The sequence below is a fragment of the Loxodonta africana genome, chromosome 16 (assembly GCF_030014295.1).
Source record: "Loxodonta africana isolate mLoxAfr1 chromosome 16, mLoxAfr1.hap2, whole genome shotgun sequence".
Classification (NCBI taxonomy): Eukaryota; Metazoa; Chordata; class Mammalia; order Proboscidea; family Elephantidae; genus Loxodonta; species Loxodonta africana.
The window spans coordinates 71442152-71460009 of NC_087357.1; the positions used below are offsets into that span (position 1 = coordinate 71442152).

Sequence of the window (17858 nt, forward strand, 5' to 3'; positions counted from 1 at the left end):
AGAAGCTACAACATTGACCTTTGTCTCCCAGGAGCCACTGGGAGGAGGGCTTTGCTATAGAATTCCAAGACTACCTGAAAGCTGAGGCAGAAGAGGGAGGATGGGATGGGGGTCTGGGCACTGAAAATGGCTGATAAATAAAGGAAACTTTGGTTTAGGGCTTAACTGGCTAGAAAATATTTATGTGGCAATGAATTGTGAAGGTGCTGAGGACAAAGGAGAACCCGGCTGCATCCGTGAAGCAGGATAGCAAACACAGGTAAAACTTTAAAACAAATGTATTTGCCACCAGAGTGAGCCTGGCTCAGGCTAAGCAAGCCCTGGTAACCGCAGTTAAAAGGCACCGCATTCATTCCTTATATTTGCCTGTCTACCTCCCTTTCCTACCTAACGTTCAGTCCTTAATGAAAATAAACTCACTGTACCACAAGTACCTTGTGAGGGAACCTCTTTCACACAGTTAAGCTGGTGTAGCACTCAGGCATCTCATTTTGAACAAATGTGAAAGGTAATATCACAAAAAAAAAAATGTTCACAATATTTAAAATGATTAAAAACATTAAAATATTGTGAGTAAAAGCATATTTTTGTCAGCTGCTTTTTTTAGATCAGCGTGTAACACCTTCCCTTCCTCAGCACGTGTCCATCAACGCCACTATAAATATAAGAAGAGGAAGAATTGGAGGGGTATGGAATGTTTAGTTTCTACAGTTTGGGATAATAGGTTTTGAAATGCAAACTCTGCTATACCATTCTCCTAATTCCTCCTTGGTCTCTGGAGAGGGAGCACGATGGGGTTATTTCCACCGTCTTTACTTTCATATGGCAAGATATAGTGAGGGCGTGTCTGTCTGTTCCATACAGTGACAGAAAAGGAAAAATCAGAGACACTTTATAAGAACACGGTCAGCAGTTGGAACTGTTTTTGTACATCAGACCTGATTCTTTAGGAATATGTAAGGATCACCTTAAAAAAAATTTTTTTCATCTTGGTAATAGATATGTCAGTTATATTAAATACTGAACCTCTATTAATTAAATGGAGCCCTGGTGGCTCAGTGGTTAAGTGTTCCGGCTGCCAACCAAAAGGCTGGCAGTTCGACTCACCAGCCGCTCCTTGGAAACCCTATGGGGCCGTTCTACTCTGTGCTGTAGGGTTGCTATAAGTCAGAATTGACTCAGCGGCAATGGGTTTGCTTTTTTTGTGTGTGTATTAAATGGAGTCCCTAGGTAGTACAATGGGCTCAGACATAGCAATGACTGTGAGGATGGTGCTGGACCGGGCAGTGTCTCATTCAGTTGTACATAGGGTCAATGGCACCTAACAACAACAGGTAGTACAGTTAATCTGCTCAGCTGCTAACCAAAAGGTTGGAGGTTTGTGTCCACCCAGACGTACCTCGGATGAAAGGCCTGGTGATCTACTTTAGAAAAATTAGCCATTGAAAACCGTATGGAGCAGTTCTACTCGCACACACATGAGGTCACCATGAGTTGGAATCGATGCAACTATTTTTTTGTTTTTTAATTAAATTTAGACAAGCACAGTATCAGTGGAGAGGCATCTCTGGTGAAGCTGTATATGAAGTGCCTTCTAAACCTTTTTTTAAACTTATAAGAATAACCCCACAATTTTACAGTAACTCTTTATGATAGAATTAGCATCATATAAAGCACCAACAATATCCTCTATAAAAAGGTAGCAGTAGGTGAACATTTTGATCAAAAGATTTTATAGAAGAATCCCGATAAAAAGAAATAAGATGCAGAACAGAATTTTAAATTCTCACAGGACCCAGAAGTTTCTGGAGCCACACAGGGTGGATGAACCCCTGAAACTATTGCCCTGAGATAATCTTCAAATCTTAAACCAAAGATATCCAAAGTCTTCTTTAAACCAAATAATAATTTAGCACAACTACTAAAGAATGTCAGCCTTGAGCCTTATGCTTTTTTTTTTTTTAATTGTGCTTTTAGTGGAAGTTTACAGTTCGTTAGTTTCTCATACAAAAATTTATTCACACATTGTTGTGTGACCCTAGTTGCTTCCCTGTAATGTGACAGCACACTCCTCCTTTCTACCCTGGATTTCCTGTGTCCGTTCAACCAGCTTGCATTATGCTCTTTTAAGAACTATCTAAATGGAATCAAATTGACAACAGCAACTCAAAAGACTGGACAGGAACCTTAGTGGGTAGTGAATTTATGTTAATGGAGGAGGAACAATTCAGAAAAGGAGGATGAGGATGGCTGCACGACTCAAAGCATAATCAGTATCACTGAATTGTACGTGTAGAAACTGTTGAACTGGTATATGTTTTGTTGTGTATATTCTCAACAACAAAACTTAAAAAATGAAGTATCATTAGTGTGTTTTTACTTGCTCACAGCCCAACATATCTACCTGGGTCAACTTTTTAGACCCGCTGGTAGGGATCTGACTCAGCCCACTAAGGTGTAGACCACAGACAGTTTCAGCAGTCCAGCCCATATACTGTCTCTGGTGCAAGCTGAATTTACTGTGACCCTTACAAGGGCAAACCAGCGCACCAGAGCAGAACTTTGACCTACATTTCCTAATTTTGACTACAAACTTTTGTTGGGGATCCTGGGGTACTTGAGAGGGTTGTAGCCAAGAGCACTTCCTGAATTTCAGTGTAGGGCTTGGTCCCCAGCTCACTAGTTTTGGCCATTTGTCAACTTAACCGATTCTTAGCTTTTTGATGGGTCAGACATTCACTGTTAGCAACAGACCTGCCCTGCTTGAGTTCCTTGTCTCCTCATAGTTCTTGTTATTGTAAATGGTATTTTTAATGTTTTTGAGATTAGTAGAACAAATCCCCATATGGAGGCTTGCGTATTGCTCTGATGCCGAACGTGTTTCAGCAGAGCTTCTAGACTAAGATGGACTAGGAAGGAAGCCTTGGTGATCTACTTCTGAAAATCAGCCAGTGAAAACCCTATGCATCACAGTGGTCCGGTCTGCAATCCACCGTCGGGGTGGTGCAGGAACTGGCAGTGTTTTGGGTTCCGCTGTGCGTAGTATCAGCATGAGCTGGGGGCTGACTCAGTGGCAGCTAACAATAACAACATAGCCATCGTTATTACCTTGTTTATCCCTTTTTCTTCTTTTTTGGCTTATGTATTTTAAAGCAAATCACAAACATATAATTTTACCCCTACATAATTCAGTATGCATCTCTAATAAATGACCATTTTCTTATATCAGCCAAATGCCACTATCAGGCCTAATGATAATTATTTTGTATTAACTAATATCCAAATTTCCCTTATTATCTCAAAAATGACTATTTATGGTTGGTTGTTCAAATCAGGATCCAAACAAAGTCTACACATTATACTTGTTTGTAGTGTATCTTCTTTTTTCTTTTCCTTTTGTAAGTGCTATTCACTTGTGGAAAAAACTGGGTCAGTTGTTTTGTATTATGTTCTACATTCTGGATTTGCCCGTTACTTCTTCATGTTATCACTCTTTCTTCTCAGATTTTCTGTAAGCTGGAAGATGGGAATAGAGAATAGGATGGGAATAAATAGGTCCACCTTCTTGGCAAGAATATTTCTAAAGCAGTACTGTGTACTTCATATTGTATCATATCGGTAAACCAAAAAACCAAACCTATTGCTGTTGAGTCGATTCTAACTCATAGCAATCCTGTAGGACAGAGTAGAACTGCTCCATAAGGTTTCCGAGGAGCCACTGGTGGATTCGAACTGTCAGCCTTATGGTTAGCAGCCAGGCTCTTAACCACTGCACCACCAGGGCTCAAAAAAAAAAAAAAAAAAAAAAAACCAAACCCGTTGCCATTGAGTTGATTCTGATTCATAGCAATCCTATAGGACAGAGTAGAACTGCCCCATACGGTTTCCAAGGACTGCCTGGTAGATTCACACTGCTGACCTTTTGGTAAGCAGCTGTAGCTCTTACCCACTACACCACCAGGGTTTCCACCGGGGCTCCAGTAGGCATGTAATACCTGGTTTTCCCACTTTTTTGTGATCAGTGGGTTTAGGTTGTACCAGCCTGATTTCTTCCATGTTAAAGTTCTCCACCAGTTCTTTATCTAAATATATCAGAAATCAATTCTTTCTTTAAGAGTTGAGAAATGGTGATCTTCTGTGATTCCTTCAATGTTAGGTAGTTTTTCTGTTAAGACTTTCCCTGATTATAAGTGCTATCTGATTTCCTACAGAAAAGGCATAATAAGTACTTAGTTGTTTTTCTTTAACGGGCAGTTTTCAGAGGAAGAAGTTGATGCCCTAATTACTTCTACTGGTGATCAGAAGCCCTTTCTCTTTCAATATTTTTACCTCCTTGAATCTCTCTTTTGATACTCTTTGTGCATCATTATGAACTCAAGGGCTTTTATATGCTTAATGTTTTTCAATAAATTACTGTCATTATTCTTTTTGATGTTCAAACTGTTTCAGCTTGGATAAACAGTATCTTTTTAAAAACTACATTTTCTTTTTAGTAAGATTCAAAAATTGAATGCTTGTGGACTAGCATTTAATTTCTGAATCTTATGAAACTCTTATCTTTTTAATGATTAATTGCTAGATTCTTTTCTTACGGAATTGCACACCTTAAAAGGGTAAACTTTATGCTGTGTGAGTTATATCTCAATAAAGCTGTTATAAAAAAAGTAAGTTCAAGGTCTTGATTTACATGGTGGTCACGCGGGTGCATACATGCTGAGGGTGCACTGCAGTTCGCTGTGTCCTTAACATACCAAAAAAAAACCAAACCCAGTGCTGTCGAGTCGATTCCGACTCATAGGGTGTGTAAATTTCCTCAATTTAGGGAATGTTCTAGGGCCTCAGTTCTCTCTATTCTACTGATTTCAAAAGCTTTGTGCAGCTCAGAGGTGAGATCACAAAGATTGTGCACAGGTGGCAATATCTGGGACTCGCAGGGGAAAGTCAGCCAGTGAAACTTGTAATGAAGAAACATTTTTACTAAATAAGAAACCTGAAATAGAATTGAATACAATCAGACTCGATATTTATTTAAGAAGGAAAAAGAGATGCTGGGTGCGTTTTAATGTTTCGTAGGCTTACTTGAGGGTCTGTGATCGGCGTTGTCAGGCAGCTGCACTCCCATGCTTTGTAAAAGGTTGGAAGCAGGTCCTGCCAGCCCAGCTTGGGAGCTGTAAGATTCCAGTATATTTGAAACCAGGTTCAGGTCCACGTCCACAGGTGACATAACAGACTCCCCTGCACCAGAGTCCTCCTCATCTGAATTGTTACTGGTAGTCTGGGATAGAGGCTCCTTGTTCACAGAGGGAAAAGAAAACCATGTGATGAGGTCCCACTAGGTTGGATGGTAGTTACAATAAAAAGGTAACTAAGCAACAATGCAAATTTAAACTCCAAATTAAAAAGAAAATTTCTTATCCTGATAGTGAAAATGAAGTTAATAAACCATGTAATTTAACATTCATACTAAAATTCAGTTCTAGGCTGTAACACACTTTTTTCTAGGAAAAGTTTTTACAAATTGAATTAATTTCTCCTCCATTTTGAAATAGGCCAAAGGAGATAACCAGAGTTAAGAAGGTGCATTTGTAACTTGCTAAGAATTTTAAAAGATGTCAACATAAAAATTAGCATGAAAAATAAAAGACAATCTAAATTTTATTCTAAATGAAAGAAGCTAGATTCATCCCTGCCAAAAGAAAGCTTAAAGTAAAAACCTGAGGCCTTGTGGGGTTTCCAACCATAAAGACTCTGAATTGTTACTTGGTCTTTGATTTTACAGGTTAGGGAAAGTATTTAAAAAGACAGTAGCTTTATGTATAGACCTTTATATCTTTGCTACTCAAACCATGGTCTGTGGACCAATAGCATCTGCATCACTCGAGAGTGTTAGAGATGGAAAATCCCAGGCCTCATTCCAGACCTACCTGATGAGAATCTATATTTTAACAAAATTGTGGGTGGTTCATATTCACATTAAAATTTAACAAATACCACTTTAGATAAATCTAAAGTATGGTTTCTGTTTGGTTTTGGGAACAACACTGGAAGTAATCATAGTTTTAAATGTGGTTTCGATGATCAAAGTTAGGGGAGTGAACCTTAATTAAGGGCTTAGTATGGATTTCACTGTTGTCTCATTTGGTTCTCTGATAATTCTACAGTGTGAGGTTATTGGTTGAAGGATAAATTCACAGTGGATGACTGTGCTGGCTTTCAAACATTCCTCCAAAAGACTCCAGGGTACATGTTCTTTGCCTATTCCTCTGTCTAGGATTAGATAGTGTTGGCCTGTCAGCGCTGGCATACAAACTAGGATAAAAACCTGAGTGGAAGATGAGTTCTAAATTGGCTTTAAATTAGGGAAACATAAAGAAAACAGTACTAAGACTAGAAAGTTACTTGGATATTTAAGATCCTCTTTTCAAAAAATGAACTTAAGTTCTTAGTAGTAGTGGTATGTAATTATGTCCTAACTTGAACATATTGCATAACTTTTCATTTTAAATCCTGATAGAATAAATAATATAATTAAATTTATTTGTAGAAAAATACAGTTAATAGTCCTTCATCCTACCAGAGTTAGGAAAAACACTGAGATTCTTATTTATTTTAAATCAAATTACAAACAACAAAAAAGGAAAATGAAAAAGAAAAAACTTAGACAAAATATGGTCTTAGCTATTCCTCGTAACAGACTCAGCAAGGAAAAGAGGTTAAAAACACACGTACCACTTGCTTCTGGGTGGTGAAACTTTTGCCAATGCTGGTGTGTGCTAGTTCCTGGTCCATCTGGGCCATGTATGACTTCAGATCATCAACAGTTCCTTTCAGAGATGCTTCTTCTCCAGGCTCTTGGGTTTCAAGGTCCAAGTCATCGTCACTGTCTAAACATTCAAAGTCTTCTTCATCGAGATCATCCGAATCGGATGCATGAGGCCCTGGGCCTTCACCACCACCAAAAAGAAAGAGCCACTTAGTAGTTTTTTTTTTTTTTTTTATGATTACACCTCTCAAAAGAATTAGCATGTTACCCACAGAAAGGGATCAATTTACACAGCTAGATGGCTTGATAAAAATCCCTTCCATAAAACAGTAATGCTGGCAGATATTGGCAGAAAAGCACACAGGTTGAGTAGAAAGATTCAGCTTTAAAAATATGTATATATATCCAATTGATTAAAATTAAAAAAAAATTAAAAACTACATAATACATGAATACATTTTGATGTAAACCTTCAAGCCACACAGATATATCGCCTCACATCTCACACTCTTCTTGGAGGTGTAAGTATCTTTTAACAGTGTGGTGGATGTCCTGAGCTTTGTCTATGTGGTTCTGTGTATACATATAGATATAAATGCATAGTTTTCTTTCTTACATAGATGATATCATAATATATTTATACAAATGTTTTGCTTTTTCACTTATTTACAAACCTTGGAAGTCCTTCTCTATCAGACTGTATAGACGGACCTCATTCTTTAATAAAGGCTGCATAGTATTTCACAGTAGGGATGTACCATGATTTATTTAACCATTTCCCTCCTGGTGAACATTTAGGATACTCTAATTTTTGCTACTAAAATGTTACAATAACCATCTTAGACATATATTTAAAAACAAAAACGGAACATAGCCAATTTCAACATACATCTTTTTCAGAGTAAATTCCTGAAAGTAAAATTGCTAAATCACAAAACTGTCATTCTAGAATGCCAAAACTGCTCTGCAAAAAGGCAACTTTTCACTCCTCCATCCTCAGAGTTTGACAGTACTCATCCTCTGACCCTTGAGAAAACTGGGTATTATCAATCTTTTAAATTTGTGTCAATTTGATGGGCAAAAAAATAAGTTCTTATTTTTATTTTGCATTTACTTATTAATGACATTTGACTATTTTCAAGCATTTATTGACTGTTTATATCTCTTCCTTAGTGAACTGCCTGTTCATATCCTTTGTGGAATTTTATCTGTTTTCCATTGGGCTATTTGTCTTTTTCTTATTGATTTGTAAATACAATAAGTCTAAAGAGAAAAAGCAGTATGATCTGTGAGCCAAAGTAAAACCCTACCTAAACATACAACATTTATTCATTCAACCATAGTACTGAGCAGCTACTATGTCACGCACTGAGCTAGACACCCTCTGCAAACTCATTCAATAGGGCAGTAATACCATGGTTGAAAGCAATCAAAACCATAAAGAGAAACCAAATATTCTGACTTCCAAGAGATCCAATGCTCCAGCAACAGTTATGCGACTTACAGTTTCAAAATGAAAGTAAACGCCACACGGTAACTTACCTAAAATCTTATCAAAATAGTTGAGAAAAGAATCTGCATCAAAAGTGATTGGAGCCTCAGAAGGTTCTCTGCAAGATTAAAGGGAAAAAAGACAATGAACTTATCCTGAACACAATTCTTCAAAACTTTTTCTTATGTGCTGCTATTCTTAGGGAAACTATCAGAGATACAATTACAAAAGAGGCACAGCAAGAAAAATTAGTTTAAATTTTTAAGAATTCCCATGCTGACATGCCTTGCAGGGCAGCAGAAATGGGAAAGTCTGATGAAAGAAAAGCAGAAGTTGCACCTTGTTTACGCACCTGTAATTTACGCTGACTTTAGGACCTAGCCACCCTTCGCCCCCACAACATATATCTAGCACTAGCAACGGTGTTTATCTGGGTTAAATAAAGTCTCTCTCTTTAAGAACCAAAACTTAACAAATAAATAGGGACATAGCTTCCCTCATCTCTGCTTTCTTAAAGAGAAAATACTGAACATAAATTTTACTCTTTTCATGAGGGTCAAGAGCATCAACACTAACAAAGACATATTTCCTGTACAGTGACTGGTCTATCTACCTTTTTTCTCCTATTACTTAGTGTAATTAATAATTCTTCTACAGTTACCCTTTGTCTCCAGCAGATTCCTTTCTCCCTCTTTGAGTCTGTTGCTTCCAAACTGCTGTGGAGTGGGAGATCGGAAGTCTGAGCTTGTTGAGAACTAGATATTATGAGTCCATGAGTGTGAATAAAGTCTAAGGAGTGAAGTACACGGTTTCTCTGTAGGGCTCTGGGATTGTGGCTTTTAAGTCTTTTGAATGGTCTTTCTGACTTACTCCAAAGATTGCAAAGGATGAGCCTGCTAGAAGTCTGAAACCAGGTAAGTAAGTTAGCGCCGTACTAGGCACCAAAAGAGGGAAACAAAATAATATGACTCCTTCATTTAAAAAGAGTGGAAATGGCAATAATTAAATGACTTCAACATTTGGGTTATTACTATTTAGATAATTACACTTCAACGCAAAGTATATACCGAGGTAGTTCTGCTCCCTTGTGGGTTGAGACTTTCGATATGAAAGCTTTCATGCTCTCTGAGACTTGAGTTAAGTCATAGTCCTGCTCTTCTCCCTTGGAAATGGGCTCTGACTCTCTTTTGCCAGCAGCTTCCTGCAGGAGCTGATCCAGCTGATCCGGTGAGAGCTCTAACCACTGGTCATCTGAGAAAGGAGAAAGCATGACATTGCCATACTACAGTCAGATGACAGGTGCTCTCAGGGAAGGGTACTGAGAGACTTAGTGGGATGTTTTAATTCTTTCTAGCCCTGCCACTCTGTCCTGGTCCCTCACTTACCATCCTCAGGGGGAAGATTAGCTTCTTCTTTTTTAAAGTCTTCTATGTCAAATGGCGTTGTCTGTAATAAGGTTAAGATTTCTTCACCTGGGCTCATAGCAAGAGAGCTACATAAAATAAAAGACATGGGTATTTCTTTATATGAGCCTAGAATAGTCATTCCAAAAAACATAGTATAAGGAATTATCTAGTCTAATAATGTTTTTTAAAACTTTTTTAGTTATCAGACCTCTTTTCCCAATCAAATTTTACTAGGAACTCTAAAATATAGAAGACCAGGAACTCTAAAACATAGAAGAGTTCAAAGAAAAAATGCTTGGCTGCAGTGGAGGTTGGAGGCTCAGAGACCTAGCTATTTTGCCCTCCACTCTGGTTTAGCGGCAGATCCCTAGGGCTCCATGGAACCAGCATGAAGCCACTGATCTAGTAAAACCCGTTCAGTTTACATGTGAGGAAAAGAAGATCCAGAGGGAAAGTATGAGCTAAAAATTTATCCAGCATTTATTATGTGCCAGGCTAGCACTATAAATACATTTTCTTACTTAGTTCTCTAATTACTATTATGAGGAGGTAGTAATTCTGTTTTACAGATGAGGAAACCAGAGCCCAAAGATATACACAGCAAAACATACGCCAATTCAACAGTTTCTACATGTACCGTTTACCGACATTGGTTACATTCTTCAAGTTGTACAACCATTATCATTCTTTTCTGAGTTGTTTCTCCCTCATTAACATAAATTCACTGGCCCCTAAGGTTTCTATCCAATCTTTCGAGTTGCTGTTGTCTATTTGATCCCATATAGATAATTCTTAAAAGAGCATAATGCTCAAGGCAGCCCTTTTTTAAGCTAAAATGTTCTTTTGTTTTAAGACTTCAGGGGATTATTTTTGGTTTAAGGTTTAAAGATTATCTCAGGGCAATAGTTTCAGGGATTCATCCAACCTTCATGGCTCCAGGAAGTCTGGAGTCCATGAGGATTGGAAATTTTGTTCTGTATTTTGACCCTTTTGATCAGGGTCCTTCTATGAAATCTTTGATCAAAATGTTCAGTAATGGTAGCTGGGCACCATCCAGTTCGTCTGGTTTCATGACAAAGGAGGTAGTTAGTTGTTCATGGAGGCAATTAGCCACACATTCCATATCTTCCTCCTATTCTTGACTCTCCTTCTTTCTCTGTTGTTCCAGGTAAAAAGAGACCAGCGTTATATAAATTGATGGAATCCTGTCTAAACTATTTGAATGGTGTAAATCAAGGTTGCATAATGGGCTTGTACTCATTTTCTTTAAAAATATTTGCACACCTTGTTAAAAATAGTCACATTGTAAAAAAAAAAGGTCTATTAGAATTTTTTTCCTTTTTTTTATTGTGATTTAGGTGAAAGTTTACAGAGCAAATTAGTTTCTCATTAAACAGTTAATACACAATATTTTTGTGTCATTGGTTGCCAACCCTGCAAAGTATCAACATTCTCCCCTTCTCCATCCCAGGTTCCCCGCTTCCATTCGTCCATTTTTCCTGTCCCCTTCTGCTTTCTTGTCTTTGCTTTTGGGCTGGTGGGCCCATTAGTGTTGTATACACGATTGAACTATGAAGCACATCCCTCACATGAGTTAGTGTTGGCCCCACAGACCTGTCTAATCTTTGGCTGAGCCTATTAGAAAAATTTGACACGCACTGACCTTTACAGGTGAAAATTGTTGAAATGGCAAATGTTTTGTTACCCATATGTTTACCACAATAAAAAAAGGTATTAAAAATTTTATTTGGAATATATAAATTAAAAAAAAAATCAACTGGGTAAGGGAAAAAAACCCTGGAAGGCAGAAAACCAAAATGGTAACACTGATTGATTCTTTGGTATACGTTTTTTCTTTCTTACACCTTTCTGTATGTGATATAATGAATGAATTTGCTACTTTTACAACAACAAATAAACTTTATTATTTAAAAAAAAAGAGCCACCCAACCACCAACCTATCTTATTTAATTAGAATGAGACAGATAGGGTTAACTGTACTGGTGGAACAAAAGAGCTGTTAAAAGATTACCATCTAGAAGTTGGGTAAACAAGAACCACACCGTGTCAAATAAGTTTAAAACAACCCGTGAATTACTACCTCCTTCTTAGTGTTTTTCTAGTCCCTTCCCCCTTTACAGGCTTCACATGTACAGAAGAACAAAGTGTGACCGCTGTTTAACCTTCCTTAGCCCACCAAAGAGGGTGACATAGTGCCAAAGATTAGTGCACCTGCGCTATATCCCATAATAAGTGATGCCAAGGGCTGCCAAGAGGACTCCATCTTGAATATCAGCAGATTCCATCTTGGATTCCAGATGCGCGTGTGACCTAATTAATGTGCACCACCATTCTGAGAAGTACCCGCCCCTTGAGAGAAACCCAGTAAATATTCATTACTCTGTTGTCTCCACCAAACCCATATAAGCCCTAGCCTTGCTTTCCTTTTCGAGTCAGTCTTTTGGAGAGGCACGACCCACCACTGACTCCTTTTACTTGTCACAAGTAAAATAAACCTGTTAGAGCTGAATCCAAAATTGTCTCTTCTGTGTATTCTTACAAGAGAAAGACAAGGACCCACCGAGTCTGGAAGGCCTCCACACCCTCAGCGGTATCAAGAGGAGCCCTAACTCTCCTACAAACTGAGTCTTTCTACTTTCTTAACTTCACTCTAACCCCAGACGGTCTGCTAATGCCTCTCAACAGGGGAGTGGTCCCCTAAGGGTGTATCAGAATCATCTGGGGGATTTTCCTAACTATAAGGATCGTCGCCATCACTCTTCTAACTTCCTCCCTCAAATTTTCTTAAAGGATCCCCTAAGATGGCATCCTCTTTTCCACCAATTACTGCCACAAAACTGATGGGAGTGGGACAAAGGCGCATTAACATTTCACAGAAAGCTGTGAAGTAAGAGCTCTCTCGGCAGCAACCTTGTTCACAGACTTCAAAGCATATTGTAGTGCGTGAAGATGTGGCGTTTGAGATGTTGGCAAACCATTCAGGTGGCAATCTAAGTGGTAAGCTGGAGTGCAAAACCAGAACAGATTGACTCACAAAAAAGAACCCAAACAAAAATAACACGCACACACACAACTCAGGACCTTTTAAACCAGAATATACAAAGGTCTTTCTCTCATATCATCTAATAGCTATAAGCATCTCAAATTCAAATTTGTGACCATAAATGGAATTTTTTCCAATACCAAATTCTGACCTTTGATTCCTCAGCCTAAGACTGTGCTTTCTGCTTGAGCTCTAGTCCCTCACGCCATACACACTGTGAAGTGCTCCCAGGGGACAAATCAGATAAATGGGGACCTCCCCATTTCTGCCTGTTTTTACTGCTCTCCAGGGTCTTCAAACAATTGTTTTTTATTTTGTCCAGGGTTTGTAATTGTAACTGATAGGAACATAGTTCAATATAAGTTACTCTACCATTTCCAGAACTGAAACTCGACTTTACTGAATTTTAAAGGGGTGCCATTTCCTTCCCACCCTGTGTTCATTTCTTTTTTTCCTCCGGGAAATACATGGCACGTAGGTTGAGATTTGATTTGGAGGCAAAATGCCTGCTGTTTCCTCTGTTTCAGCCCCACCTAAAATAGCTAACCATAGCCCAGAACTCCTATAGAAATCAAGCACATGTCTCAATAGCAAACTTCCTAGGTTCAAATCCTAGGTCTGTCACTTATTAGTTTGTGACCTCAGGCAGATTACTTAATCTCTCTTGGCCTCAGCTTTTCCAGGTATAAAATGGGAATAATAATAGTACTTACTTCACAGGGCTATGAGGGGGAATTAATGAGTTAGAGTGACTGACATTCAATAAACATTAGCTATTTTTCATTATTATTATTAGACCTGTCACTGCCAGCAATCTTCTGTAGAACATGTCCTCTCCCCGAATCCCAGCCCCTTCACCAGTCACTCTGCTGTTGCTTGCCGTGATCTGTTTAAATATGGGAACTCCAACTTCTGCACCTATCTCAAGAGTAAGTAACTCCTTAACTCCTGGCAAGCTACCACTCTGCTATGTTTAGGCAGTGATAAACTCACCTTTCTGGCCGGTTTACTGAGAGCTGAAAGTAGTTCTTTGCCATTTCTAGCTTTTCTTGGTACTGAACAGAGCCTTCTATCAGTTCCTTAAAAAGCAATGACAGTCTATCAGAACGTTATCTACATGGTGTCAGTACACTAACCTGTGTGCCAGCAACTTTCAGGGAGGCAGTGTATGATATAATATTTTGCTCAGGAAACATGAGGCTCAAATCTTACTCCCTGTTTTGTCATTAATGTCTTTGTTTGGGTTCCAGTTTCTTCAAATGAGGGGACTAGGCTAGATGTAGTAGTTCCTAATCCTTTTATTCTAATTCCTAACTCTTTCCAATTTGGAAGGTTTATTACCATTTAAAAAAGTATTTAGTTAAAATTAAGACATAATTACACCTACAGTTCACTTATCAACTATCTTGCTATCTGACATTTCACATTACGACAATAGTAAAAAAGCTACTGTCCGACTATTTTGCACATTAATGACATAGTCTGGCAGCAAGAGTAACACTGGCTATGATGGTTAAGGTTATGTGTCAACTTGTCTGGGCCATGATTCTCCATGGTTTGGCAGTTATGTAATGATGTAAATTGGCATTTGTGTAACGATGTAGTCATCCTCCATTCTGTGATCTGATGTGGCGATCCTCCATTTTCAGCTAACCCTGATTTTCACCTAACAACCTGGTCTTTAGAACCTAATATCTTGGTAAGTGAGATGTGGTGTAATTAGTAATTAAGTTACAAAACAAAGCATTACAGAAAGTTTGCCAAATAGAACCAAAAAGTAGCATAATTCCACCAGAACTATCATTTCTGTTTTTTATACATGTTTTTAATGGCAGTCATACTTTGTATTTTATATTCTTTAAAAAATATACTATAATAAGCACTTTTCATATTGCCATATGGTCTTTATAATCATATTTTATGGACTTTTCCACTCTTTAGATGTTTTCATAAAATAGATTATTTAAAGTGAATTTCTGAGTCATGGTTGGACCTGTCTTTGTTTTTTTTTTTTTGTTTGGACTTTTCTATAACTCTTGGAAAACACTACCAAATTACTTTCCAATAAGGTTCCACCAATTTATAACATTACAAACAATGCATGGGAGTATTAATTTTACCATACACTCAACAACACTAAGTGTCATTCATATCCTTTTTATATAGGTAAAAAACAGTTTTCACTCTTTTTCTAATTGTGTTTTAGGTGAAAGTTTATCACGCAAATTAGTTTTTCATTTAAAAATTTATACACATATTGTTTTGTGCCATTGGTTGCAATCCCCACCATATCTCTGCACTCTCCCCCTTTCCATTTCCATCCTGGATTCCCCATGTGCAATTGCCCAGTTTTCCTGTCCCTTCCTGCCTTCTCATCGTTGCTTTTGGGCAGGTGTTGCCCATTTGGTCTCATATACTTGATTGAACTAAGAAGCACGTTCCTCACATGTGTTACTGTTTGTTTTATAGGCCTGTCTAGTCTTTGGCTGAAAAGTGAACTTTAGGAATAGATTCAGTTCTGAGTTAGCAGGGTGTTCAGGGGCCATAGTCTCGGGGGTTCCTCCAGTCCCTGTCAGACCAGTAAAGCTGGTCTATTTTTGTGAATTTGAATTTCATTCTACATTTTTCTCCCACTCTGTCCACCACCTTCTATTGGGATCCCTGCCAGGGCATTTGCCGGTGGTAGCCAGGCACCATCTAGTTGTTCTGGGCTCAGGCTGGTGGAGACTGTGGTTCATGTGGTCCATTGGTCCTCTGGACTAATATTTTCCTTGTATCTTTGGATTTCTTCATTCTCCTTTGCTCTGAACAGGATGGGACCAATAGATGGCCACTCCCAAGCTTTTAAGACTCCAGACGCTACTCACCAAAGCAGGATGTAGAGCATTTTTTTTTTTTTTTTAATGAATTACTTTATGCCAATTGACTTAGATGTCCCCCAAGACATGGTTCCCAGCCCTCAGCTCCAGTAACTCAGTTCCTCAAAGTGTTTGGATATAGTTTTCATTATTGTCTTCAAATGCATACCTTTACTACTAGTGAGGATGAATGTTTATAGATAAGTCCATTAATTGTCTTTTTGTAATCTTTTATCCATGTTCTTACTAATTTATCTATTTGGTGACTTCATGTTTGTCTTACCAATCTGTGCAAACTGCTCATCTGATATAAACATTAACTTTTATCATTCGGTAAAGATGATATTAGTTTTTCTAAAATACTGAAAACAGTTCATAGACACTCCCTCATTACCAACTTCAAAGGACCTTAAGTTGTGTAGTGTACCAATGAACCATCTTCTCCTGTTGTGTTATATACTACATATTGACCGTAGGATTTTAAATCACTACCTTGATTTTCCCTGAAATGTACACTTAAAAAATATACAGCATAAGTCCTACCTTAAAGTAATCATTCTTCTTCAGACTGTCAAGGAAGCCAGGCCACAGTGGTGAAGTAGTAACGAGGGATTTCTCGGAGTCAGAAAAATGTGGGCTACTTTTGGAGCACAGGATCTCAAATCCATGAGCCTAAATGAGATAGAATTTTTATTAAGTTACTTTGATTCATTTAGCTCCACTCAAGAACTAGGTGACTAGACACATGGACATGTGAACGTTTATATAACTTTTTGGACTTTATGAAGAATTTGAATTTATTTCCAAATTTTTTAATCTCTATAATTACTTAAAACTATAAAGGTAAAGCAAATAGTACAAAATAAAGAATCTTCTCTCTCTTCAAAGAGATTCTTTTCCTGCCAATTATAAAACGGGAAATTTAAACTTATTTCTTGCTTGCTTAAGAAAAGGTTCACAAGGTTTCTTGTCTAACAGAAATTAAAAAAAAATTGAACATGGTCTTAGACATAGCAACGGAAGGGAATCACTTCATTTACAGAGTCCTTTGATTAAAAATATACATTTAAAAAATAAGTAATAGATGCACATGAAAAATAATTTAAACAGGGAGCTTCTAGATCATTCTAGAACAAACTACTTCTGCCAATTTCTTGCCTATCCTTTCAGAAGTAATCTACGTACACAAGCATATGTGTGTGTGTGCCCGTGTATGTACATCCTCATACTCTAGTCCTTTTGACACTGAATGGCAGCACACACACTGCTCTGCACCTTGCTCTTTTCACTTAACCATATGCCTTGTAGATCACTTCATATGAGCACATACAAATTTATCCATCTCACTTTGTGGGTAGATAATAATTTATTTAACTATTCCCCTACTAATGGACATTTAGGTAGTTTCCAATTTTTTGCTACTACAAACAATGCTGTCATAAGCATTCTCATATATGTATCTTTGTCCACATGTAAGACATATAGTGGATAAACTCCTAGAAGTGAAAATGCTGAGCAGAAGGGTGTGTGTATTTTAAATGTTGATAGATATTGCCAGATGGTTCTTCTAACAGTTTGAATCAATTTACATTTCTACCATCAATGTTCGAGAGCATCTCTTTCTCTATTCTCACCATGTCAACTCAGTATATTATAAAAATTTTTGATATTTGCCAATCTAATGGTGAAAAACATTATGCTGTAGCTTTAAATTGCATTTCTTTTATTATGAGCAAGGTTCAACATTTTTAATATGTTTAAATTAAGTCATTTGTATTTCCTTTTGTGTGGACTATCTGATCATGGCTTGTGAATATTTTTCTATGAACTGGTTACTATTTTTTTTCATAACGACTCATGAATTCTTTACATAATAGGGAAATCAGCTCTTTGTCATTTACGTTGCAAACATAATACTGTCTCAGGTTGAGTATCTTCTGACTTTATCTATAGAGCTTTTCCTTCCCATGTAAGAAAGGCCTGGTGATCTACTTGCAAAAAAATCAACCATTGAAAACTCTGTGAAGCACAATTCTACTGACACACATGAGATTGCCATGAGTTGGAAATGACTCAGAAGCAATTGGTTTTCTTTCCCACGAAGAAATGCTTAATTTTTATACAGTCAAATTTATCAATCTTTTCTTTTACAGCTTCTGGTTTTAATTCATACTTAGAAAGTCCTTTCCTATTCAGATTATAAAAAATTCTCCTGTATTTTCTTTCAACTTTAATTCTTTCAATTTTTACTTTTAAACATTTGACCTAACTGGAA

The 17858-nt window shown here is 37.6% G+C and overlaps 1 protein-coding gene across 3 annotated transcripts in view; it reads right to left on the minus strand.

The window, feature by feature from the left end:
* Nucleotides 1-4610: 4610 nt before the first annotated feature.
* Nucleotides 4611-17858, minus strand: part of ECD (ecdysoneless cell cycle regulator) — a 32154-nt gene continuing 18906 nt past the window's right edge. For 2 of the 3 annotated variants that reach the window (XM_064269711.1, XM_064269712.1), the window contains exons 8-14: nucleotides 16127-16255; nucleotides 13719-13804; nucleotides 9641-9747; nucleotides 9323-9506; nucleotides 8306-8373; nucleotides 6730-6944; nucleotides 4611-5290 (exon numbers count right to left, since the gene is read on the minus strand). In XM_064269711.1, coding sequence (XP_064125781.1) covers nucleotides 5060-5290; nucleotides 6730-6944; nucleotides 8306-8373; nucleotides 9323-9506; nucleotides 9641-9747; nucleotides 13719-13804; nucleotides 16127-16255 — 1020 coding nt within the window. In that variant the 3' untranslated portion in view covers nucleotides 4611-5059. The remainder of the gene's footprint in view (nucleotides 5291-6729; nucleotides 6945-8305; nucleotides 8374-9322; nucleotides 9507-9640; nucleotides 9748-13718; nucleotides 13805-16126; nucleotides 16256-17858) is intronic. The other variant, XM_064269710.1, reaches the window with a different exon arrangement.